The sequence below is a fragment of the Macrotis lagotis genome, chromosome 1 (assembly GCF_037893015.1).
Source record: "Macrotis lagotis isolate mMagLag1 chromosome 1, bilby.v1.9.chrom.fasta, whole genome shotgun sequence".
NCBI lineage: Eukaryota > Metazoa > Chordata > Mammalia > Peramelemorphia > Peramelidae > Macrotis > Macrotis lagotis.
In genome coordinates, this window is record NC_133658.1 from 740,932,228 (window position 1) to 740,958,739 (window position 26,512).

Consider the following 26,512-nt stretch of genomic DNA (forward strand, 5'->3'; position numbering starts at 1 on the left):
CACTTTGACTATAGGCCTTGGAGTTATGACTCACTCTTTCCCCCCAAAATTAAACATTTGCCAAGTATGATTGACTTACCTCCACAATGTCTCTTGGATTCATTTCCTCTTTTTTAAACCCTCTGCAATCACCCTATTTGTAGTTTCTATTTCCTTTCAGCATAGGACTTCTGTAAAAGACTCTTAGGTGACTCCTGTGTTTCTGATCTCTTGCTTCCCTGACTGATTTTCCAAAGTGATGCCTAGTAAGTTATATAAACTACCATTCATATCATATAATTTCTCTGTACAAAAGCCTTTGTTCAAAAAAACCCTTTGATACTATTTCCAGTAGTATGGTTCTATACTACCAGCCTGGAAACCAAGACCTTCAATACTCTGGATTCAATATAGTTTTGAGTGTCACTTCATGCGGTATTCTAGTCTAGTTGAGTAGATACCAGCACCTGATTTTGTTCTCTCTGTTCTTCTTCCATTGTGAGCAAAAGCACTGAGGTAGTTCCCTTCCCCACATAATTAAAAGCCTCAAAGTTCAGCTCAGGTTCTACTTCCTCTATGAAAAGTAAGGTAAGGGATTTCTCCTTTCTAATATTTTCTCATCATTTTGAGTTCTTTGCTCTTAATATCTGAATTCAAAACAGTATTTGGTGAAGGGGCATTCAAGCTGAACATAAATAAATAGCGTCCCACTGAAATTTGTAACATTTGACTTAGCCTTGTTAGTTACTTGAGACAAAATCTATACTTTGGGGAAAAAGATTTCCATTAACTATGAGTCAAGCTCCATGAAGTTATAAGGTTAGAAGTTAAGTATAAGGGCAAAGACTATTCCTTTAATATGTTTTGTCTATAAAGGGTAAAATTTGAAGAAATGACTATCCATAGAGATAACCCTTGATGCTATTAGATACTTATGGAGGTATGACATAATGGATTCAGTATCATAAGACTTGAAACTGGATCAGGATCTCTCATTTTCTAAGTGGTCATGGAGAAAATGCCTTTCCCTGTTTGTATCTCAGTGCACTTATCAGCAAAATGAGGGGCTTGACTGAATTATCTATAGGGTTCCTTCCAGCTCTAAGTAGTACCTTGTTATTTGCTGCCAGGGCTAACCCTACCAAAGAAAAGGAGACATTAATTCAGCCCCATTCTACCAGATTTTCTTACATTGTTTCACCAACCCCTTTTTTGTATTTGAAAGCCACTGCACAAACTTCAATTGCCCTTTGATTATTCTCTCCTTAATCTTTTATCTCTCTTTACTTAGTGAATCCTTTTCCATTGCCAATAAACTGAAAAGATCTTCCCCATATTAAAACTAATATTTTAATTTCATCTTCATCTGGCCAAGTCACACCCTCAAGGTTTCATCCTATATCTCTCTTCATGACATTAAAACTTCTAGAAAAAAGTCATTGACACTACCTGCCTCTACCTGCTCACCTCCAAAATGCTTCTCAACCATTTGTAATCCAGTTTCTGAATCCACTATTCAATTGAAACAACTTTCCAAGATTACTAATAATTTCATATTTGCCAATGGCCTTTTCTCAGTACTTATTGCTGCTTCTGGTCCTCTTCATATTTGTTTGATCCAATATCCTTTGCTAGATTATCATACATGTTCTGCCACCTAGTATAGCCTAAGGTTCTCTGTCTTGGATTTTTTCTAATTAGGTCGGAGGTCTTAATTTAGGGATCCCCAAAGGAGTCTCTGGAAATATTTTAGGGAATTGGTGAACCTGGGTGAAAAAAAATTATATCTTTATTTTTCACTAACTTTTGGTTTTCTTTATAATTCCAAATTTTTTATGAAACCAGAGGCTTCATGAGGCTGTCAAAGGCTGTTCATTATAAAAAAAAGTTAAGAATCCTTGCTCAAGGTGACATCATTAGCTCCCCTGAGTTCAATGACCATTTACATGAGGATTTGCTCTTCTTTGTCCTTAATTCTTTAGTCCCTCATCACCAAGTGCCAACCAGACATCTCATGGGCACCTCAAACTTAACATGTACAAAACAAAACAGAACTCATTAGCTTTCTCTCTAAAATCATCCTTCCTTTCATCTTTCCTATATCTGTTTGAGGACACCACCTTCTTCTAAAAACCAAGACCTGTACCACTGACACCACTGTTAACTCTTTCCTCTCAAACACTTCATATATCAAATCAACTTCCAAATCTTGCTAATCCTATCTCCACATCTCTTTCATTCCTTGTCTACACTCCTCTTGCTAATACATATGTCAGGCCCTCATTTCTTCTCATCTAAGTTACTACAATCACCTAGTTAGTCTTATTTCTACTCTTTTTTCTTCAATCCATCACAAACACAGCTAACAAATTTCCATTCCTAAAGTACAAACTTGATGATGTCACTGCCCTGCTGAAGAAGTTCCAGTAGGTTTTTTTTCCTGCCTCCAGGACAAAGTACAAACTCCTGTATTTGGCATTTTACAATCTTGTTCCATCCAATATTTCCAGACAAATTTCACAATACTTATATTCATGTACTTTATTTTCCAGTCTCTTTGTCATTCCCTAGGCCTGGACCACTCTCTCTTATCTGTTCCATCTTTTCAAGAGGACCAGTTCCTACCTGAAGACTTTTTTAAACCCTCTCTCCCCCAAGATGTTGGTCTTCTCCTTCTAATGAAATTATTTTATATTGTTTTCTTTATACTCATCTGTACATGCTTTATCCTCAGCAGAATGTAAGTTCTTTGGGGGTAGGGACTGTTTTGGGTTTGTCCTCATATTCTAAGCACCAGTAGATACATAGTAGGTGCTTCATAAAAACTCAAATTTCATTTTATCAAAGAATCTTGCATGATTGTCATATATTCATGTAAGAATGATTTTTTGCAAAGGTGCAAAAAATTCTTTTTGCTCTGCCAAAATATTACCTTGGGAGGGAGAAGAGAAATGCCTATTGTAGAGAATAATTTGTGAAAGTCTATCAGTTTCCAACTCATATTTTCATTAATGATACTCTCCATATGTATGTAGTTCATTTTCATGTAATATTATATAAATAATTATCCCCCCCCCAATTCTTGTTTCTTCCCCTCCCTAAAATACTTTGTAAAAATGAACTCTCTGGGGATTTGTGATTGGTTAAAAATCAGTCTTATTACTTTATTAAAAATTTCATGGTGGGGGTAGATAGAGTACTGGTCCTGGAGTCAGGGCCATTGCCTTAAATAAAAAAAAATTAAATTAAAAAAAAACTTCAGGGGGACAGAAAGGTGGAGCAAGTGGAAAAAGAACCAGCTCTTAAGTCAGGAGGACCTCAGTTCAAATATGGCTTCAGACACTTAATAATCACCTAGCTGTGTGACCTTGGGCAAGTCACTTAACCCCACTGCCTTGCAAAAAAACAAAAAAATCTCCAACAAACCCAACTTCATAACAACCTACATTTAATTATGGTTTTGTTTTGTTTTTTACAAGGCAGTGGGGTTAAGTGACTTGACTAAGGTCACATTGCTAGGTAATTATTAAATGACCATTTTGAACTCAGGTCTTCCTGACTCCAGGGTCATTGTTCTATCCACTGGATCACCTAGCTGCCTGGACACTCCTACTTCTTTACTAGTCAGTATGATGAGTGTCAGGTTGTGGGAACTTGGCTATCAGTGGTTGACATCTAGTTATCACCAACCCAGGAGAATTGTGAAAAATGATGGATCATTGTTTTGAGTGTGTGATATATCAAGAGTACAATGCTAGGATCAGCTAGGTGATCCAGTGGATAGAGCACCGGTCCTGGAGTCAAGAGGACCTGAGTTCAAATCTGGTATCAGACACTTGATATTTACTAGCTGTGTGACTCAGGCAGGTCACTTAACCCCACTGTCCCATCAAAAAAAATTAATAAAGAGTGCAGTGCAGAAGTACATCCCTGTAAGAATATAGTTTTCTTCTGGGAACTGTAGTATGCTAAAAATCTGTATTTTGATAACCTATTTTTTAAAAGTCTTTTTTTTGTCTTTTTTTCTACTGATGTAGAACAGCAACTGAATTGTACTTTAGGAAGTTGACTAGGAGGTTAAGTGACTTGACAGCTCATCTCTGACTATTCATTATTAATACAAATTTATTTTTGTTACATTTGGCATATTTGGTAAATGAGAAGGTTTAATATTGTTCAATGGGGTTAACTGACCTAGATTTCTGGGTACAATCTGAGAGGAAAATAATTCCTTCACTAGTGCCAATGAGATCTTGAGTGTGATATAACAGTAGCCAAGTTGTTCTATCTTGATGGATATTTTCTGCATCTATAAAATAAGGGGAACTGCTTTTCTAATTGAGGTCACAATAAAAGCTAGATGACCAACTCTCAATCTATGATCCTTACATAGGTAAATGTATTTTAATATATTACGTTTTAGGTATTCAATACCATAAATATTTATTGAGCATATATTATGTACAAGATACTACGTGAGGTAGTTTTTTGGGAAATAAAAAGATGAAGGCTACACCCTGTCCTTGAAGAACTTACAATCAGGTAGGGAGGATGACTACAAAAATTGTGATGCTATAAAAAAAAATTAAATGTCATAACAGATACAAACTCTCTATTTCTTTATTTCTTTCTTGGATTGATAGGTGTTTGTCCATTCCCCCATTACATTTTTTTTTAGTTTTGCAAGGCAATGGGGTTAAGTGGCTTGCCCAAGGCCACACAGCTAGGTAATTATTAAGTGTCTGAGGCCAGATTTGAACTCAGGTACTCCTGACTCCAGGGCCGGTGCTCTATCCACTGTGCCACTTAGCCGCCTCCCCCATTACATTTTAAGTTCCTTGATAATAATTAAAGCTTATGTCAATCCCCATAGTACCTGAGCTCTTAGAAAAATACTTTCTGACTATTTCTCCCATCAAGCTTAAGCAAAGCTTATGAAGTGATCTTCTACCCAAAATGCTTGCTTATTCTTGGGATATAGTTTAATAAATAGTAAAAACATAAAGTTAAAAGTTTGAATTTTGGAGGGAAGCAAGAATGGGGGAAAATTTGTAAAATTCAAAATAAATAAAATCTTTCTTTAAAAAAGTTTGAATTTTTAGAAAATATACATGTCTTACTTTGTGGAAAAGGTACTGACAAATTTAAGTTCTTATTGATTATAGTTTTCTATTCCTTTACATAATTACATTAGAGATATAGTCCTTGAGGAAAAATACTGACCCAAGGACATTAATACAAATAACACTTAAGAGTACAGCAAACCTTTTAAAAATTACAAATAGTATTTATGGAAAACATAACTTTTAAAATTAAACTTATTGAGTTCCATGCTCAAAAATGTCATAAAATGAGAGTACTGTGCTAAAATAGAAAACAGATCACAAACTACCCTCCTTTGAGGATAAATACAAACTAAGGAGCTGTGATCTATGGAGAATCTGACCCTTAAAATTCAGTTCAAGAGGCAGGAAGATAGGTATTCCCCCAACTTTTTTGATTTGCAGAACATTACCTTAACTATGGTTGACCATAAGACATTTGAGTTGCATAATATCTTCTATGTTTTAATTTAGTCTGACCATCTGATCAGCTGCACTCAGGGTTCTAGGCCTTCCTCTTCCAGTAAGTGCCAACAATGAAGTAGTTCTGACTTTTTTTCACTGAATTGACAAGATGTTTTGGTAACAAGTAGACATAGCCTTAAAGAAAGATTTTTACTACAAATAGTTAGAAGATTACTTATGAAATTAACCTTGCAAAACACACTAAAGTATCTTGAGTCTAATAAATAAAGAGAGCTCAGAAGTGGCAGTCAAGGGACCTGGGCTCTAGTCTCAGCTCTGCCACTATTTGGGAATATGACCTTGGGCAGGTCATAATCTCTATGGATCTTATTTTCCTCACCTGTGAAATGAGGAGATTGGACCTGATGACCTTTAAGGTCTCTTCCAGCTCTAAGATCATATGGTCCTATAACATAAAAAATCCTGGTTAGATTCTACTGCTTTTTCAATTCTAATAAGTAACCTGAAGTATTCTGACTTAGAACTGGTGATAATGTAGACATCAGCTGGGCTGAAATTTATTTTTGCATTACAGATGAAGAAAAGTTTACTAAAAAAAGTAACATAAAACAAGGTTGTTCAGGTACACGTTTAAACTATTAATGCAAATAAGTCTTAAAGTACCATCAAGCACTTTAAAAGCATATTTTACACATAAACTATTTTTGAACATGCTAATTATATTCTTATATATTAAAGGAAGATAAATATATGGTCATTTGTTAAAATAGCTATAGTATAATATAATTAAGTAAAATTCATAAAATTAAAATAAATTCTCATTTTGCTAATTCAGACTAACCTCTTAGTATTGGCAATTAACTACCCTACTTAAGGAAAAGGCTCAATTGTCTAGAAATTTCCATGTTAAAATGTGAGGTTTAAGTAATTTTCAATGTTCTAAGTGGAAACTTAATATTCAAGTGTAAATTATGAATTCTTAAATGAGAATATTATAAACAATGACTGATTCCTTCGGTAGGGAAGGAATATTCTGGAGAAGCTGGGGTGAAGCTACATAAACAGAACAAGTGCTTTTAAGAAACTATAGAAGAAAATGAAAGGAGATGGCTGTTTCCTGCAGTGGAGAAAACCAAGTTATTAGTCTTTGAGTTCAAAGGATGGGGATTCAAATTCTGATTGTTAGTTATTAGTTATTTCCCCTTTCCATGGTCCTCAGATTACTTATTTATACAATAAAGGACTTGGACTAACATCTCTAAGAATATCTTCCAGCTCTGAATCCTATGATCATAGGGAAAATGATCTACAGAATATTATAAGATTATTTTTAATAGCACTAGTTATATCAAAAGTTGTAGAGGTAAAAAAGGAACATAGGATTTCTATGGAATACAATTCTTATTATATTTAAATAGTATTTTTACAGTTTACATTATTTTATTTGAATCCCAAAATGAATTATCTTTATCTTCACTTAACAGATGAGAAAACTGAGGCTCAGAGTGGGGGAATTTAATACTCTCAAATGTGGAACCTCCATACTAGGGCCTTCAATCTCCAGATTGGTAAACATGTTACACTGATCATCAGATCAAGCCAGTCTTCAGCCCTGCTTCACAATTCACCCAAGCTGTGCTATTGTAATGTGCAAATCACTCTACTTTTCTGGCTACCACTCCCCAAGGTATGAGGTTTCTCCCTGATAGAATATAAAATCCTCACTTTTGTATTTGCCTCCTCAAGCATTTAATAAACTGACATTCAGAAAAGTGGAAGAAAGTGCCTGGTTTAGGAGGTCACACAATAAATAATTAGAAAAACAGGATTCAAACTCAGATCTTGGGACTCTAAAAGTCCAGTGCTTTCTCCACTATTATAGGTTATTAGGAGAGAGATAGAGAAGGGGAGAAAAACAGGTGAGAAAAGGTAGTTAACCCTAGAAGTGAAGAATAGAAATAGGGTTAACTAGTCAAAAGAACTGAAAACCCCAGGGATTAGAAGCTAGAGAAAGGGTGAGTAAACTCAATTGGGCAGTGGTAAATCTTGAACTGTGCCAAGGGAGGTGAGTTGCAAAATTGTATTTGAGAAACACCTCAGCTATATACAACTTAAACTCCAAAATTCTCTCACAATTAAGAGTTTATTATTTACTTGAAGCAAAGGCATTTGAAAGAAACTGGTAGACAGCAAGAGGGTAGGAGGTGGAAGGAAGTAGGGAAGAATTCAAGCTACAGTCCAATTTTTGTTTATAAAAAACAAACAAACCTTTTCTACTCCTCAGTGATGGCAACACAGAGCATATAAGAAAAGGAAATCAGTTTGGATGTGGTGCTTTAAAGAATTTGATGAAATGGTCCAATTGTTTAAAGTTTTATCATATTTTTCAAAAGTGAATGTATGGTTTAGAATAAGAATTCATTTTAAATGAAATAAGTGTCTTCCATCTGTAATTTGCAGCAAACAATTTTAGAATAAATATCAGAATTCTAAAATAAGTAAAAAATTTTAATTGGTCTATCATACACAGTTTACAACTCACATAATAATAATAATAATAATAATAATAATAATAATAATAATAATAATAATATAGTAATAAATTACTGGTTAGCTAGGTGGCGTGGTGGATAGAGCACCCGCCCTTGAGTCAAGAGGACCTAAATTCCCACAAAAACAAAACAAAAGAATAATAAATTACTAAGGAAAAAGAACAGCTTGGAAGGAGAGGAGTGGAAACTGAAATAATACTAAATAAAATGTTAAAAAATAAGAAAAAATTAATAGTAAAATACTAGTAAGATAATTTAGGTTGGCAATTAAATAAAACATTTTTTCTTATTTTTATCTATGATAGAAATAAGGTAGAGAATTTCTTTAGAAAAAGCTAACAGGATAGCAAAGATTTTCTGAGCTCTATGTAAGTTTTGCTTAGTATTCTCTATGAATAAAATACATGGTTGGATTTTAAAATCATCAGTAAAAATATTCTTTGAAAGATTACCTCACCAAATAATAACTATTTTGATTAGCATGTATATAGGGTTTTATTTCTTAGTATAAAGAATATTATTAGTATAATAATTAGTATAAATTGTATTATAGCCAGTAGTAAGAAAAAAAACAAAAAACTTCCAATTTCCAATTTAGGATTTAAAAATTATTATAAAGACATGAAGAAACCATTACATTTTTTGTGTATTAAATGGTACCATGAGAGGCAGGGTGGTGATGTAGTTAAGTTGGTCTTGGAGTCAAGACCACCTGGATTCATTCCCTTCCTCTGGTGCACACTAATAACAATATTTCAATGTCTCTGGCAACTGTTTTAAATTATTAAACTACAAATGAGTTGCTTGTGAATTATCTTGAGTGGATAAGAATTTTCACACTAATAGTTCTCTGATGATTGGTTAATATCATCAAACCAGACCAAAAAAACAAGGCATACCTCAACAGTGTGAATTATCTAATGCATCTTCAAGTATAGCCAGAAAATAGAAGCCTGCTCATATAACAGATATAAAAGAGGTAGATTAGGAAGTGATCAATTTAAGAATTCCCCAATTAAACTGATGGGACATAAGGAACTTCTTTCTTCTGCCAGATCCTTTTAATGAAAATAAAACAATTAGTAACTATTCAGTTAAAACTGCAATAGCTACAAAATAGTGTAATAAAATAATATGTTAATCATTTTTCTCCTAATATTCTAAGTGCAATTAGACTATTAATCAAGCAGACAACAACTTTCTTTCTTTCTTTTTTTTTAGGGTTTTTTTTTGCAAGGCAAATGGGGTTAAGTGGCTTGCCCAAGGCCACACAGCTATTTATTATTATATTTATTAAGTGTCTGAGGCTGGATTTGAACTCAGGTACTCCTGACTCCAGGGCTAGTGCTCTATCCACTGTGCCACCTAGCCACCCCAAACAACAACTTTCTATGATCACTTATTTAAAACATATAGGCTCAACACTATGATGGGACAGGCTCTTAACTTCAAGAACTCCCTAGGCCTCACCATATACATCTGGAAATCTGGTATTGCTTTCCAATGTAGTGATGTCTTATAATTTACTACACTTGCCAGGCTCCTTTCTGCTTTGCTGCTATAGTAGCACTGGTTTACATAGAGGTGGACAAGAAGGACTAACTATGAGGAACTTAATGAGATTGAACTATTTGTATTCCTGCACTGGAAGAAGATATTGATAACTCATATGAACTTTCTCATTTATAAGAGCTGTTAGAAGGAGCACATATAGATAGGGCACAGGAAGGAGCAGAATATAATGGTATAATATAGTAAAAAGATGAGTCAATGGGTGATAAAGGAAAGTACTGGGAGGAAGAGAAAGGAGAGGAAGAAGGGGCTAAAATATTTCACATAAGAGTCAAGAAAAAAGCTTTTTCAATGGAGTGGAATGGAGGATGGCGAGGGGGAATGAGTGAGCCTTCATTCTCATCAGAAATGGCTGAGAGGAAATAAAATACAAACTTAATAGGGTGTGGGAATCTATCTTACCCTAGAGAAAAATGAGAAGGAAAGGGATGGGATAAAGAGGAATGGGGGGGGGGGGAAAGAGGGAGAATAGGTGATAGAAAAGAGGGAAGATTGTGGGAGAGGGTACTCAGAGGGTACAATACACTTTTGGATAGGGACAAAATGAAGAGAGAGAGAGAGAGAGAGAGAGAGAGAGAGAGAGAGAGAGAGAGAGAACAGAATAAATGAGAGTGGGGAGGAATAGAGTGGAGGGAAATGCAGCTAGTAATAGCAACTGTGGGAAAAATATGGAAGCAACCTCTCTGGTGTACATGATAAAGAAGGCAACTTACCCCAGACAAAGAGCCATTGGAATCTGAAGATAGACTGAAGTACATTTTTTTTCTCTCTCTCATTATTCTTGAGTTTTCTCATTTTCTTGGGGGGGGGGGAAGGGGTTTATGTTTGCTCTTATAACAAAATTATTGTGATAATATAAGTAAACCAAAAATATGAATGTTGAAAAAGCACTGGTTTATCAGAATCCTCAACATACTCAACTTATTTTTGCTCTGAGAATGTGGTATAAAAATCATTAAATTTCAATGTGTAGTTACTACATTAAAATAATTAATATGTACAGAAATTTATAATAGTTTCATATGTAGTATATGTAAAATATAACTTCACTGTACTAGACAGCGAATAGTGGTAATACAAATTCAAGAGTGTGATTTAGAATCAACAGAAATAGATTTTCACGAAGAATAAAAAATCGGGGGCAGCTAGGTGATGCAGTGGATAGAGCACCAGCCCTGGAGTCAGGAGGACCTGAGTTCAAATGTGACCTCAGACACTTAATAATTACCTATCTGTGTGACCTTGGGCAAGTCACTTAACCCCTTGCAAAAACCAAAAAAAAAATTCACTGTATAGTGACAAAGTATAATGTAATCCTTAACGTATTCTATAAATATTATTGTTATTAACAATAATAATTAATAAAAATGATAAGAATCAACTTAAAGAGCAGGTAATAGGCATGGGGGTGGAATCTAATATTTGGTCATCCTGATCCTAATTGAGAAAGAATGGAGGTAGAAGAGGTCATGAGAGTTGGGCAGAGCCCTTAGGCCAGATGTCCTACTTCAAGGAAGTAAGTATCGCTTAATCATTTCCTTTCAAGTTAGTTTTTCCTCATCATATGAAAAGTAAATGATATGATACGCAAAGTAAATGATATGATACTGAGACTTGATATCAGTACTTGGGGTGGAAGAAGGGCAGGTCAGATTGCAAAATACCTGAAAGAACAGAGACATTAGACTGACTGAAAGTTAGGAGTTGGAACATGAGAGCAAGACTAGAGAATGAAATTTAAAGAACTGACAGTCAATGATTTGAGTCGGAAACTTGAAGATTACTAGCTGTTATTTTTTAGTATCATTATTTAAAAGTCCAAACTTCAGGGGTGGCTAGGTGGCCCAATAGATAGAGCACTGGCCCTGGAGTCAGGAGTACCTGAGTTCAAATCTGGCCTCAGACACTTAATAATTACCTAACTGTGGGGCCTTGGGCAAGCCACCTAACCCCATTGCCTTGCAAAAACCAAAAACAAACAAAAAGTCCAAACTGCATTGGGGAAGTAACACATTCTAAAGTTGGAGGACTTGAGATCAAATCCTGTTTCTAAAACTTATTAGGAATTAACTCATCTGTAAAATGAGGGGGTTGAACTAAAAGGCCATTGAAGGCCTATTTAATTTCTAGATCTTCATATGATCCTGTGCATGAGGGTATTTATCAGAGCAGAGGTGGGGCACATAAGTAATTATCATCTGGGAGACGAGATACAGTGAGAATGGGTAGGAAGTCTAAGGCAGTACCTTAGGGCAGTATGACAGCTTCTCAATCAGGGGAACAAATCAGGAATCCAACTCCTGAGGAGCTGATTGAGCAACAAGACTAACAACAAAGCTGGGCTACAGCTATTCTTTTCTTTTTGGGAACAGGGTTGGAACTAAAGTCTAGGACAAGGTTGAATTTATATGCAGCCCTTCTTTCCTGACCCACTCTAATCCTAACTGCTTGGTAAATTTTGCTTAGCAAAGGAAACCAAGAGAATAAACTTCATGGGGCTAAATACCAAAACATCAATGTTTTGTGAATATGAATAAGATGAGCTCACTCAAAAAACAAAAGCGGGGGCAGTTAGGTGGTACAGTGGATAGAGCACCAGCCCTAGAGTCAGGAGTACCTGAGTTCAAATCTGACCTCAGACACTTAATAATTACCTAGCTGTGTGGCCTTGGGCAAGCCAGTTAACCCCTTTGCCTTGCAAAAAAAGTTAAAAAAAAAAGTGGACTAGAATCCAACAATTTGTTGTTTATAAGAGACACACTTTAAAAAGAAAGACACACATAGAGTTAAAATAAGGGGTTGTATTCAAATCTATTATGTTTTAGCTGTAGTTGAAAAAAAAGGTGCTGGTAGAAATCATATCAAACAAGCAAAAAAGTAAAAATAATTCTATAAAAAGGATAATCAGGGAAATTAAATTTTGCTAAAAGATACCAAAGACTGCAGTAATATCAAAAATTTTTACTGTAAGTTTCTCTGATAAAGGTTTCATTTCTTGAATAGAGTGAAATGAGTCAAATTTATAAAAGTAAAAGCCATCCCCAAATTGATAAATGGTCAAAGGATATAAACAGGCAGCTTTCAGAAGATGAAAACAAAGCTATTTATGGACATGCTAAAATGCTCCAAATCACTTTTGATTAGAGAAAGGCAAATTAAAACAATTCTGAAGTACCATCTCATACCTATCAGAAATGACAAATTCTGGAAAGGATGAGGGGAAATAGACAAACTTCTGGAGAAGTTGTGAACTGATCTAATCACTCTGGGGAACAATTTGGAATTGTGAAGAAAGGGCTATAAAACTGTGCATACCCATGGAACTATAGTAGTGATGTCAACAACAGGTTTGTATCCCAAAGAGATCAGAGAAAAAAAGAAAGATCTATAGTTATAGCAGATCTTTTTGTGGTAGCAAATAATTGGAAATTGAGGGCATATCCATTAAGTGGGTGGACAAGTTGTAGCATTTGATTGTGATAGAATACCATTGTGCTAATGAGAAATGGCAAGGGGAATGGTTTCATAAAAACATGGGAATACTTATATGAACTCACACAAACTGAAATGTGCAGAACAAAGAGATAACTGTACACAGTAGCAGCAATATTGCAATGATGAGTTAAAGACTTTGTTACCCTGATAAATACAATGATCCAAGGCAATTCTGAAAGATATGTGATGAAAAATGCTATCTACCTTTAGAGAGAAAACTAACAAACTCTTGAGTATAAACTGAAATATAATTTTCTTCATTTCTTCTCTTTCCCTTATTACTTTCCTCTTTCTTTTTTTCCTCTTCCTTTCTTTCCCTTCCTCCTTCCTTCCTTTTTCTGTCTCCCCCCCCATCTTGAAATATGGACATGTTTTGCTTGATTTCACATGTGTAAGTGATGACATTGCCTTCTCAGAGAGTGGGAGAGGGATAGGAGAAGGGAAGGGAGAGAATTAGGAACTCAAAAAATTTTTTTAATGTCAAAAACAAATAAAATTAAATTAAAAACATACACACACATAAATGTTCCAATACTATTTGGAATTCTGGGATGGCTTATTATTATAAATCTTCTATCAAAGGAGTACACCACACAAATCTATTTGCTGTTACATTGACTCCCATAGTCTAATTATCTGGTTTCAATTATCTAAATACAAGCAGCACACCCCTACAGCATTCTCCAAATCTAAACTCTTATCCTACATCTTCCAAGTTGCACTCTATATCTCTATCTTCCAAGTTGTACTTCAATCTGATTGAGCCACTGACTTCATTATTTTACTATGCCTTCTGGAAGTCCTATTCTTATGTCAATAAACTCTCCTATATTCTCAGATTTTTCAACCTCAATACCATTCACTTGAACCTTCTTATCTCTTTCAAACCACAGTTTGAATTACCATCAGAATAATTTTTCATACACTCGGCCCTGGTAAATATACCTTTAATAGCTCAGTAGGACTACCTAAATTCAAACTTTTATACAAAGTATCTTCCTGTACATTTCCCAGACCTGGGAGTTTTATCACTTAACAGGATCCCTGACTCTAGCTATTATTATTATTATTAATATTATTAAGGACCTTTTCAGAGTTCTCACTAGGTTATAATTATTAAGGAATAAATCCAGCTCAATAATCTGAATCTGTCCAAATTTAACTACATTTGATTGTGGTTTCCTGCACCAACCATATTTTTGACATCTAATCTCTTACAAAGAATCAGTCTCATTAGAGTTGTCTCCATGAAACCATAAAGGCTAACTGTATAAACAGCAATCATACTCAGTATTTTCAGTAGGAAGACATACTGATTTCTTGTAATTTCTACATTTTGTTAAATTAGTGTCATGTACCAATATTTCTCTATTTACCAAAGTAGAAAAGGTTCATTAGCACCAGTCTCAACAACTAATCAACAGAAGATACTCCTCTTGTATTTTCAAAGATTCTCTGATAGAAGGCCTTTGCATTTTGTAATCTACTAGGTACAGTTTACCCTTTATCAGCTACCAAAGGGATTCAATATATAGGTCAATTCAAATCTGATTTCATTTAAGAAAAGCAAATGGAGCATAGGCTGGGCAGTTTATTTCTTCTCTTTGTCCATTTCAGGACTATTGGATCCAAGGAGGTATTTTCAGAAAAATTGTAAATTTCTTTAGTCCTGTTTCTATCACAAAAATCTTCAAATCACTTCCTTTTAAAAGGTATTTTGATACCTTGAATAGAATAACATAACTTTCATTCAAATAGGCTACAACAGCCACAAGAACTGAAAAGACCTTTTAAGTAGTTGTAGTACTTAATACACACACACACACACACACACACACCCACCAAGAACTAAAGAAAAAGAATTTCCTCAAAAAAGAATATTTTCAAGATGATCAAGTCACATCATGTACATAGTTAAATAGTTTTTAAAAATTAAAGTTTCTTTTTTAAGAAAGGAAGTAAAATTTATTAAATCAACTTTGGATAGGAAAATTTTCAAAAGAGACTAGTTTCAAAAGAATAAAAAAACAAGAGAAAGATATATATTGAATGTAACACCTCAAATTTAAAGCAAATTATGAAATCTTGATCATGGTGATCAAATCTCACTTTATAGTTGTTCCATTTCCAGAATGTGACTTTAGTATCTCATATCAATGAACATATTCCTAATGAAGAAGATTGTGTCAAAGAATGCTTATATTCTGCATGTTGCAGAATTCTGTATGTCATTCCTGAATCCCAGTATGTTCAATTTTTAGATTTTTTGTCACAACCAAGAGGCTTTTCAAATGATTGCATAAGGATGTTGGTCTTAGGTGAAAGATGAAGCCTACCTGAATAAATTGGAGCAATTATGCACATCAGAAATTCAGTGGCAATCTAAGAGGAATTTGGCATTATGGAAAGGTTCTAATATCAATTCAGTAGACTTGGGCTCACATCAAGCATTAGCCAAGTACATTTGGGAACAAAGGCTCAGACAAGTGCTTAGGAACTCTGGTCAAAGATTTCGGAGGATAATACAGGAAGGGAAGCGGAGAGATACTAGGAAAGATCCCCAGGAACCTAAACTGAAAACAACAAATGGCTAGGAACCAAGGCTGGTTTTTCTAAGGGATCCTGAGTTTCTCAAAGGGTAATGGAGGGGGCAGCTAGGTGGTGCAGTAGATAGAGCACTGGCCTTGGAGTCAGGAGTACCTGAGTTCAAATCTGGCCTCAGACACTTAATAATTACCTAGCTGTGTGGCCTTGGGCAAGCCACTTAACCCCATTTGCCTGGCAAAAAAAAAAAGGGCAATGGAGCTGGTTTAGTTTTAATAAGCAGCTCTACCTCTATGGCATTCAAACAGCTCTTCTTCCAAATACTCAAAATTTCAGGGAACTTTTGCTTCTTTACCTCAAGGGAAATTATAACAACTATTCCCAACTTGCTATTAAAAGAGGGCAACATCAGTTGTGTAAGGTGCTCTTCATCCAACTTCTTTGATATGGGAAAGAGTTATGTTAGCGCCTTGGTTGACAGAGATATTCTTGGTACTGATGAAAAGAAATGTAGTGGGGAAGCTAGGTGGTACAGTGGATAGAGCACAGGCCCTGGAGTCAGAAGAACCTGAGTCAAATCAGACACTTAATAATTGCCTAGATGTGTGACTTTGGACAAGTCGCTTAATCCCATTGCCTTAATTAAATAAAGTTTTTTAAAAAAAGAAATCTACTGGGATAAATTTCAGAGAACACTTCTAGGCTAATATTGAATGGTCAAGATAAGAACATGAAGCTAGGTCTGGGGATCTATTTAAGTGAGAAATACCAGTAGCACAGAAGCCATATTTTATAGTTCCAGAGAATAACTAGGGCTCATTATAGAATATTTGGGCAAAACAATCTTTTATGGAGTGCAGTGTCTGGTTGTATTTGAGGGAACAATTACCTATGAAGTGATGTAGACCAGGATGAATGCAAGTGATACTGTGGAGGTAGACTCGATAAACTTTCATGACTGAAGGATGTAAGAAGCAAATGAAAGGGAGGAGTTAAAGAGGAATCTGAGATCTTAAATCAGGATAACTAATTACAAGAATCATAGTACTGAGAAAGGAAATAGGGAAGTCAGTAGTAAGTAAATTTTGATAAGTTGCATTTTGGACATATTTCAGCTTCATGTATATTAGCAGAAAATTCAAATGGAAATATTTTCTTTGGAATGGAAGTCCATTTCACTCTTTGATAAGGGTTAGTTTCCAAGTTGTTTGGGGGCTCACCAAGCTATTATAATCAGGACCCAGACAGACAGCTTGACCTGAGAAGATCAGGGTCATGAGCTATGAATTCAGACATGAAATGATCAGGATCTCAAGACCCATGAAGGCAGACCTTCAAGACTGGATGAAGGTCAGATATCAGAAGATAGGATAAAAGAAAAAGATAGGATCTTTGAGGGAAAGGTACATGTGGCATCAATTCAAAGGAAGGTCTCAAATTGGCAGTTCCATTTATCTAGAGGGAAGACAGTATTGTTAGGGAAAGATCCAAATGATCAAAAATCCAGTCACCTATCCAAGTAGGAGTGGGAAAGGTGATAGAAGAAGTTCTAAGTCAATAGGTTTTTATAAAGTGCCTTGAATATGCCATCCACTGTGCTAAGATATGGGAATAAAAAAGAAGCAAGACAATCCCTGTGCTCAAGGAGTTCACAATCTAAGGAAAGAGACTACAAGCAAATAAGACATGCAAACAAATAGGTACAAATAAGCTATATACAGAATAATAGGAAATGAGAGGAAAGGTGGTAAAACTAAGAGGGATTGGGAAAAGCTTCTTATCTAGATTATAGTTGAAACTTTTAGCTAGAGAAGACAGAAGGTTTAGTGGTAAAAATAATATACTCCATCTTAGACACACTGAATTTAAGACATCTATTGGACATCAAATTTGAGATGTCTGAAAAACAACTGAAGATGTATGAGATGGGAGGAGGGCAAGCCTGGTAGTGTTAGCAGAGAGAGATTAGGGCAGAATAGGTAGATTTGAGAATAATCAGCAAATAAGTGATAAATTAAGTCTACATGGGAACTGATGAGATCAGCTAGTGAAAGGAATCCAGAGGGAGAAGAAAAAAGACTAAGAAAGGGTAGTAAGATAGGTAAAGGATAGTAAGTAAGGGGAGAATGGTGTCCCAAAAAACTAAAAAGAAGAGAGTATCAAGGAGAAGAAGGTATCAAAATGTCAAAGGCTGCAGAGAGTTCAAGAAGAATGTGACAGGTAGACTGAAGATGGCCCAGCTAGATAGGTGAGTGGTATTTAGGAGATACAGTATCAAGTAAAGGGACTGAACCATGTAAGACTATGGTTTGGAGACAGGAAATCTATTACCAAATGGCATGTCAGAGACTTATAAATGATAAGAACAATTCAGGAACACAGTTAGTTTGAATTTGAATTATCAAAGTCAGAATGCAAAGCTTCCTCAATGGTACTTTGCTAGAATCTTTCAATGGCTTCCCTGCTTCCTGAGTAAAATTCAAATGTTTTTCCCATGGCATTCAGGGCCACAAACTGAGGTTTCCTCAATCTGGTCTTAATGCTTATTAATCCTCTTCACCCAGACTACTTCCTGGTTAAACAGGACTTGACATCAACACCCATACATACCCAGAACTTTCACATATAAGCCTTAGCTCACACTATGCCTCCTCCCTTCTACTTGAGGTTGAGTTTTCACACATCTTTTAAAGTTCATCAACTCAAAAGCTCCTTCCTTCACTAAGCCTTCCCTCAACTCACCAGTTGGGAGTAACTTATCTTTCCTCCTTTGGATCTCATGTACTCCTCTGTATTTCTCTAATACATTTATCATGTGCTATGTACCATATAATTGTGTGCATGTGGCAAAACTTTCTATGAGCTCTCTTAGAACAATAACTACATATTACCTAAATTTTGTAACTTCTCTAATGTCTCCTATAGTGCTCTGAGCAAAATAGTGATTCAATAAATGTTGGTTGGATTGACTAGAGTTCTTATTCAATTGAGTTCCTTACCAGTTAAGAAGATAAAAGGGACACAGGACAGGGAGTTAATCAGGTTGATTGCCTAAGCATCAAATTTAATTCTCCTTAATATGATTGCTGCAGACAAGAATATGGTTCATCTATGCATATGTCATGTCCGTGTTTCACAAATATGTCTAGGTATTTATATCTGCATCTATCTATGGTTCTCTCTCTCTCTCCACACACACACACACACACACACACACACACACACACACACAGCCAACTTAACATTTATTTTTCAAATTAAGTAATTCATTCATTAAAACTATTACATTTTTTAAAAACTTCAATATGACAACATTCCTCAAAAGTAAAGAAATTCTATATTAATAGGGAAATTGAATCACAGAGAGGGAAAAAGATCTTGTGCAAGGCAAGAAATGAAACCACAAGTAGAAATAAAGACTCTTGACCTTTACTACCCACTACTTCTCATGGTACTTAATTATAATACAGAATTGAAAACAAAAATAAAATAAAACCTCATTTAATCTCTATTAATTTGGTATTCACAATAATTCAACCTTAATTTGAATTGAAAAATATCTTTGTATTATCTATAAAAAATATTTACTGAATTAGTAAAATAAAATTTTAGCAAAAATGTTTAACTTAAGATAAAATTATATTCAAGAACTTTAGAAGCACTTATGTATATCTATTACTATGCTAATTAAAATTTTAAAATCTAGCTGATCAGTTTCATAAGACTTTATTTCATCATAGCTTCTTTTATATATATGTATGTATATATTATATAGTTGAAATTAATGAAACCATATATATTTTTTTTTTTTGCAAGGCAAACAGGGTTAAGTGGCTTGCCCAAGGCCACACAGCTAGGTAATTATCAAGTGTCTGAGACCGGATTTGAACCCAGGTACTCCTGACTCCAAGGCGGGGTGCTTTATCCACTACGCCACCTAGCCGCCCCCATATTTCTTTTAAAATATAATTTTTTATTTTTTCATTAATTTTCAACCATTCAAATTGATTTATCCTTTCATTAAAAAGAATATGAAATTTTATCCCAGGTCAAAAAAAAATCCAGTTAACAACAAGCAAGAAAAAAAAATTAGGGATTACTACTTTAAGATACTATTTCTTTGAGAAATCCACATGCTGGAAATTTGACAATTCCATAGCCTTAGAAGATCTGAAAATACTTACCGCTGCCCGCACTTCCCTCTCTTTTGCTACGAGAACTGCCACTGCTGTCTCTGCCAGACTTTATGCGCTAGAGCAAGAAGAGGACAAATTTAACGCAACAAGCCCTAGGTACAGTAACACAGTTACCCTGCAGATGATTCAGGGATGAATATGGACCAAAGAACGGAATTTTTTTATAAACAGTGTGCTGTATGCTATGTGGAGGCCTGTTTTTTTTATTATTCTTCTCCTTAAGGTACAAATCCAGAAATAAAGAAATGAAAGAGACTAAGTTGAAAATTTGTATCTGGTGTTTTTTAAGACAAATGCAAAAACCTACAAAATTTGTAAAGATATTAAAAATGCTAGTTTACTGCAAGTTTCTACTACTCTTTGTCTACTGAAATTCACATCCAAATAATACTTTTTTATTATGAATGTTTGTGGATCAAGTGTGCAGTGAGGAGGAATTGAGGAGGTAGAGCCAAAGAAAAGTTACAGGGGAATTCTGACTCTACAAATCTTGTATTTGTAATTCCCAGCACGGCATTAGTTTTCTGACTTAAATCTGACCTCTAAAATAAAGGTACTCTTAAAAGCTTCTAAAACATCTGTACATTAAAATGTCTACATTCTTGGAACTATACCCCTCCTTGCCTCACACTACTAAAACATTATAAACATCTTCCAGCTGTGTTATTTTTAGATTTATGTAAAAAAAATTTACTGTTATTTTGTATTTTGAACAAGTCTTAGAATATGAGTATTAAATACTGGCTTTGCCTCTTGTTGAATATTTATATTTACATTTGTATATGTTTTAATTTTTTGTATAGAGTAATTCAGTAGATAAACATATACTCATTTGATACTTTACACAAAAAATGAACTCACTATGTCAATACATAGTCTAGCCAAAGCTGCCTTTCAACAATAATCTAATAGTTATTTCAGAAGACAAGATGGTTGTTCAAATGGATTATATTCCTGAAAATTACAAATTATAATAATTTTAAAATCCCTTTCCTCTAAAATTATCTTTCAATTTTTCAAGACATGTCTATATGATGAAATAGCAGGCAAGCCTCAGTACTTTTGTATTTAAATGGATAAAACAAAAACCTTTTCAAATTATAACAAAATACTATATTTTTTATTTTGTTTTCATTTTGAATTATCAACACTTATTGATGTCTGGCACTCATATTCTCTAGATCTATGTTGGAAGTACACAAATGACATTTTTAACTCAATAGATAAGCTTAATGTTTACCTAACTTGAAAATTTTATAATCCAATTTAAAGTCTACAATATATTATGTTTTGCACCATGTCCTAAGAATAACAAATCTAGAATTTGACAGAGAAAATGAATTCCGGGGCTCTAGTATTTTCATTGTCACTATGACAATCTTTTTATCATTATTTTAATAGGCAAATTAATGTGAAATGCTTCATATACAATATTGTGTTATTTCTGTAATAATTTGTATCAAAGTTTTTCCTGTTAAAGAACCAAGAGAGAAGGCAGCTTCAGAATTACACTCAAAATATTCTTTTAAAACCTTTTTGATAAAATCCTAGGTTCATTTAGATAGAAATCATCAGGAAGGCACTATATATGTAGATTATTATGTTATGTAGCATTTACAGTATATAAATTTCATTATTAGTTTATTCATTTCTATCCCAGAACACCAACTATTTCCATCTTAAGATATAAAACTATCCAGAAAAAAACTCAATTTGATGAAGACTAGCACTGTCTGGATAATGGATCTTATCTCCTGGCCTATGAAGGATCTAGAGTAGGGGTTCTTAATCAAGGGTCTAGAAATTTAAAAAAAAAATTGACAACTGTATTTCAGTATAGTTGATTTCCTTTGTAATTCTATGTATTTTATTTTATTTTATATATTTAAAACATTCTTTCAAGAAGGGGTTCATAGATTTCATCAGAATGTAAAAGGAGTGTTTGCCACACAAAAAGTTAAGAGGATACCCCAAACCCACTGCTGGTATTATCTTGGAGTTGTGATCTTTTCCTACTCTTGTGGACTCCTGAATGCACATAATGAACATAGCTGGGAATTCAATTTTACTTATTTAAAATAATTTTATTATTATCTTACTTAATTTTACATAAAATAAAATCTACTGGAAATAGTTTTTACAATGAAATATATATACACATACAAATAATATAAATTATCACACTAGAGATTTAAAAGAAATATTTATAAACCAAGAAATGAAAAACAAAATTAAAGATATATTATCAGTGAGTCCAACTCTATGAACATACCAATTAAAGGGAAATATATAGAACACCAGGAATTAAGAGCTGCAGGAAAATATGTTGGCAACCTTATCAATAATAATAGTAATAAAAGCCAACATTTACGTATATTTTGAAAGTTTACAAAATACTTTACATGCTTTACTTCACATACAATATTATGCTGACATGCAATCAATACCAGAACCATGGTCTTGTTAGTAGAAATCAAGGATATTGGACTCTAATCTTGCCGAAGTTTATGATTATGCAAAATGTGAACAAAGATGGATGACCTGCCTAATTCCTGTTGTATATGTTGCTTGTTGCAAACTTTTTAGCTTGCTTAATTTTTCGTTTTCTGTGTGAAACAAGTCTAAAATATGCTTTTGCTTGTTCCTCAAGTAGTGAATTCTTAACTGAAATCAGATCCCTTTTAACAAGGGCTCATGCTTTTCCTACTATGTCACATGGCTTCTGGCCATCATTCTGGATATGTGCACATCACATTTCACAATGACTTTTTTTTTTTTTTAGGTTTTTGCAAGGCAAATGGGGTTAAGTGGCTTGCCTAAGGCCACACAGCTAGGTAATTATTAAGTGTCTGAGACCAGATTTGAACCCAGGTACTCCTGACTCCAAGGCCGGTGCTTTATCCACTGCACCACCTAGCCACCCCATAGTTTTTTTTTTTTAGGTTTTTGCCACAATGACATTTGAAAACCATCTGACATTTTAAAAATCTAGCCCAAAGAATTTATATACTGCTTTCTTTGAATAATAATAAAAGCAATTTTCAAAGCAATGCTTAAAGACCTATTTTGAAATTTTAAAATTCAATTTAGAAAATGAAAATGAGTTTACAATTTATATTTTAAAATACTGAAAAAATGGGTCAACTAAAATATCATTTTGGAACATCAATTAAAACTTGTATGTGCCTCATGAGAAATTTCCATATTAGTTTTATTTTGTCTCTTAAGAGTTTCCTTTAGTTTCCTAATTCTTTTAGGTATTTTGACTGATGCTAATTTTTTGTCTTCCCATATTAAGGACTTGATTTAAGGCTCACTTCCTGTTCTCTATTTTTCCATTCTGCTCTTTTCCAAACACATTGTTCAACTTGGACAATTCTTTATAGACATATTTCATGTGTAATGATGCAGAAAAATGAAACTAAATGAATATTATGAAAATCCTCTTGCCATTGGACTTACTGCTAGTTTTTACATACAAGTTTGCAATATATATATATATATATATTTACATTGCCAGACTAAAGTCCTTTGTGTCTGGAAAATCTGACTATTAAGGATGAGTATTCCAGATTTTTTTTTCATCACTAGTGAAGAACTTGTGTAGAGAGGAGAGAACTCTTTGGCTCCATTCCTGCATTCTTACTTGTAGCACACTGTGACTGCTTTCCTTGAGAAGGCAGTCTGTCTTAAAGTAGGCATTTCAAAATATTCACTCAAACTTGGAAAATACCTCAAGGGAACAGGAAATAAGGAAGAAATTCTTCTCTTCTCCCTACATAAACATAAAACAGCAGAGCTTCCCTTGTTAGAACTACATAAATCTAGTTTCTGATTCATGTCTCATAGGTTTAGGTAGTATATGATAATGAAAGAGGTTTAAACTGTATTTAAAAAAAATTGGATAATGTTTGAAAAATCATGGAAATGTTTTTGTGAAAAGGGTAAATGAAGTTGTTGTTTTCAATCTTTTAGTCAAAAGGCTTCCAGTTTTTGCCTGTGATGTTTTTGTGCTAATGATGGATCTGAGATTCAGAAGTCTAAAAACACTAACAAGCTGTAGAAAGACTCCTGCCTTTGAACAATTTTTAAATATTCATAGCTTGATTTACTTCATTTTCTGTTATCCTCCAGAATAAAAATGATCCTAGGGCTAGAGTCACAGGGAAGTGATAAGACTGATACAGGAGATAAAAAAAACCAAGGATCATGATAGGCCAGTATTAACTATTAACTATATACATTTCAGTTGTTCTTATTTACTGGTAATAATACAGGATAAACAAAATATTTGCATTTTAATTTACTAATTAGTATTTTTACTACTAATTAGCATGAAGGATAAAAATAAGCTGATCAAATGAAATACTAAGTTTTGGGGTATAATTGTAAATAAAATAAGGGTAAAAATACAATCTGGCTTCTTCCTATTTTCCAGTCTTCTCATGCTTTACTGCCCCCTTCAGCCATAATCCTGCAGTCATAATCCTATCTCCAGACTGTGACACTCCATTTTTCATCTCTGTGCCTTTGTACTGGTCTGTCTCCCAAGAAAAGAATAGTCTTCTTCCTTACCTTTTGGTATCTCTAGTTTCCTTTGAGACTAATTTTGCAGGAGGTCTTTCCCTCAAAAGTTATTTTCCTACTACTCTATATGTACCTTTATTTATAAAACTATTTATTTTTACAAGTTGTCTCCCTCATTTGAATGTAAACTCCTTAAGGGGTTGGGATTGTTTGTGCATTTTCTTTGCATCTCCAGTACCTAGCCTTGTGTTTGGCTTATGGAAGATGCTTCATAAAATTTGTTTATTGATTTAATCATAATTTTTATTCAAATTGAAATGGTAATCAGCTTTAGGTCCCTTATTTCCTCTTTTTTCTTGCTGCCACCTGGACATTTTTACTGTTCAATCTCCAAAGAGTAGGCTGAGGTAACAATAGGACATAAAGTAATTCAGTCTCTTGCATAAATGATATATGATAATCCTATTCTTAATTAATGGTTAATCTAAGAGCTGTCTATAATCCACAATGTAGATTTTCTAATGAAATCACAGAAGTCAGAAACTTTAGACAGAAATAAGTGAGAAAAGACTGCATAATGATAATGAATGTATATATTAAAGGTTTTATAAAAGGACAGTTTTACAGATATCATAACTAGATGTAGGGAAGACTCATTAGGAGTCAAATTTTTTTCTTATTTAGATCACTAAAGCTACAAAGTAGGAATAAATAGAAATAAACAGGTTTTAAAATCACAACTTGTAAGAGTTCATGCTTAACTTAATAGTTTATTCATTATTTGACATCATTTCACAAATTTTATGGAGCAAAGGAAAAAGATTTCTCTGACCACTGGGTTCACAATCTGATAAAGACAAACAAAACAATTGGATCATATAATCACTAGGTGAGCAGTCTGAGATGAGTGCATTTTTTTCTTTTCCTTCCAATTCCTTTTTTTAAATTTTTTTTCTTCTTATCTTTTCCCCCCTTAGGCTTTAGCAGGAAAAAAAAAAGCTTAAGGAAAAAGCTCAGTAAAAGTTATATTAAGGTGAAGTTTTAAGGAAGATGAAAGAAAATTGTTTAAGAGGGAAAAAATGTATCTCTTCCCAAGTAGCAATCTAAGAGAAGTCCTGAGATGGTAGTAGGAGAAAGTTAGTGAAAGAAGATGAAAATCATTAAGGAGTAAGTACAAGGAAAACAAAGAGTCTTCTGTGAAATTACAGGTTGAATGTTGTAGTGCTTTGTGAAAGACGGTCTTAATTTTGATTCTGAAGAGATGCTTTAAGTACTTCATATTCATAAGGAAGAATGTTACTGTAGAAGAGGACCTTAGAAAAGTTCTAGGGCAGCTCCTTAATTTTGATGAGGAAAATGAGGCTTTGAAAAGTGGGGTGACTGACCCAACACCACCTAGCCCAGTAGTGAGATGATTTGAGCTGGGGGATAATCATGGGAAAAAACAGGAGCTTCTGCAAGGTACACTGAAGGAATAAAAATAAAATGTCACTAATTTAGAGGAGAAATAAAATCTCACTACTTTCCTTCAGTCCACAATGGAAATTATATTCTTACCAGAGGGTACTTAGCCCATAGGAATCCAAATTTTGTTTGCAGAAATTTAGTAAGATATCTTGGGTTTGTGGACTAGGTTTTTTTTTTTTTTTTTTTTTTTAAGGACTAAGCCTTAAACCCAAAGTCACTCTGGCACTCTCTCTCATTGATTGGTCAATAAAAGATCCCAGTCAAAAGCCTCATTAGGTCAAGAGTTTGGGCTCTCAATGAGTACAAACAGCAATTGTTTATCCTTTGGCCCAAAACCCTGAGAGTCTTCCCCTCCCAGATTGTTGTGGTTGTTTTTTTTTTATTTAGAATTAGGTAAAAAGAGGTCATTCTTTGCCACAATTCTTCTCACCTAGCCTTAATCAATCACAGAATGGGTGTTACCTCTGACAAACTGAGATGGGGACAAACTTTAGCATGAAAAAGCTAAAGTGATACTGATCTATATTTCTGAAGGCAATAGGTGACTGTGATGACTTCGTTCTCACTTAAATACAATTTCCTTGCAAGTCATGGCATCAGTTTCCTGAAGTAACAGTCCTCTTGAAGAAGAACAAACAATAATCTTAACCTA

At 34.1% G+C, this 26,512-nt stretch overlaps 1 protein-coding gene across 4 annotated transcripts in view; it reads right to left on the minus strand.

Annotated features, from left to right (window-relative positions):
* IFT88 (intraflagellar transport 88) overlaps window positions 1-26,512 on the minus strand; it is a 126,458-nt gene that overhangs the window by 12,697 nt on the left and 87,249 nt on the right. For 2 of the 4 annotated variants that reach the window (XM_074216242.1, XM_074216240.1), the window contains 2 exons: window positions 19,855-19,921; window positions 5,887-5,952 (listed from right to left, as the gene is read on the minus strand). In XM_074216242.1, the coding sequence (XP_074072343.1) occupies window positions 5,887-5,952; window positions 19,855-19,921 (133 nt within the window). The remainder of the gene's footprint in view (window positions 1-5,886; window positions 5,953-19,854; window positions 19,922-26,512) is intronic. The other 2 variants (XM_074216243.1, XM_074216241.1) reach the window with 1 other exon arrangement.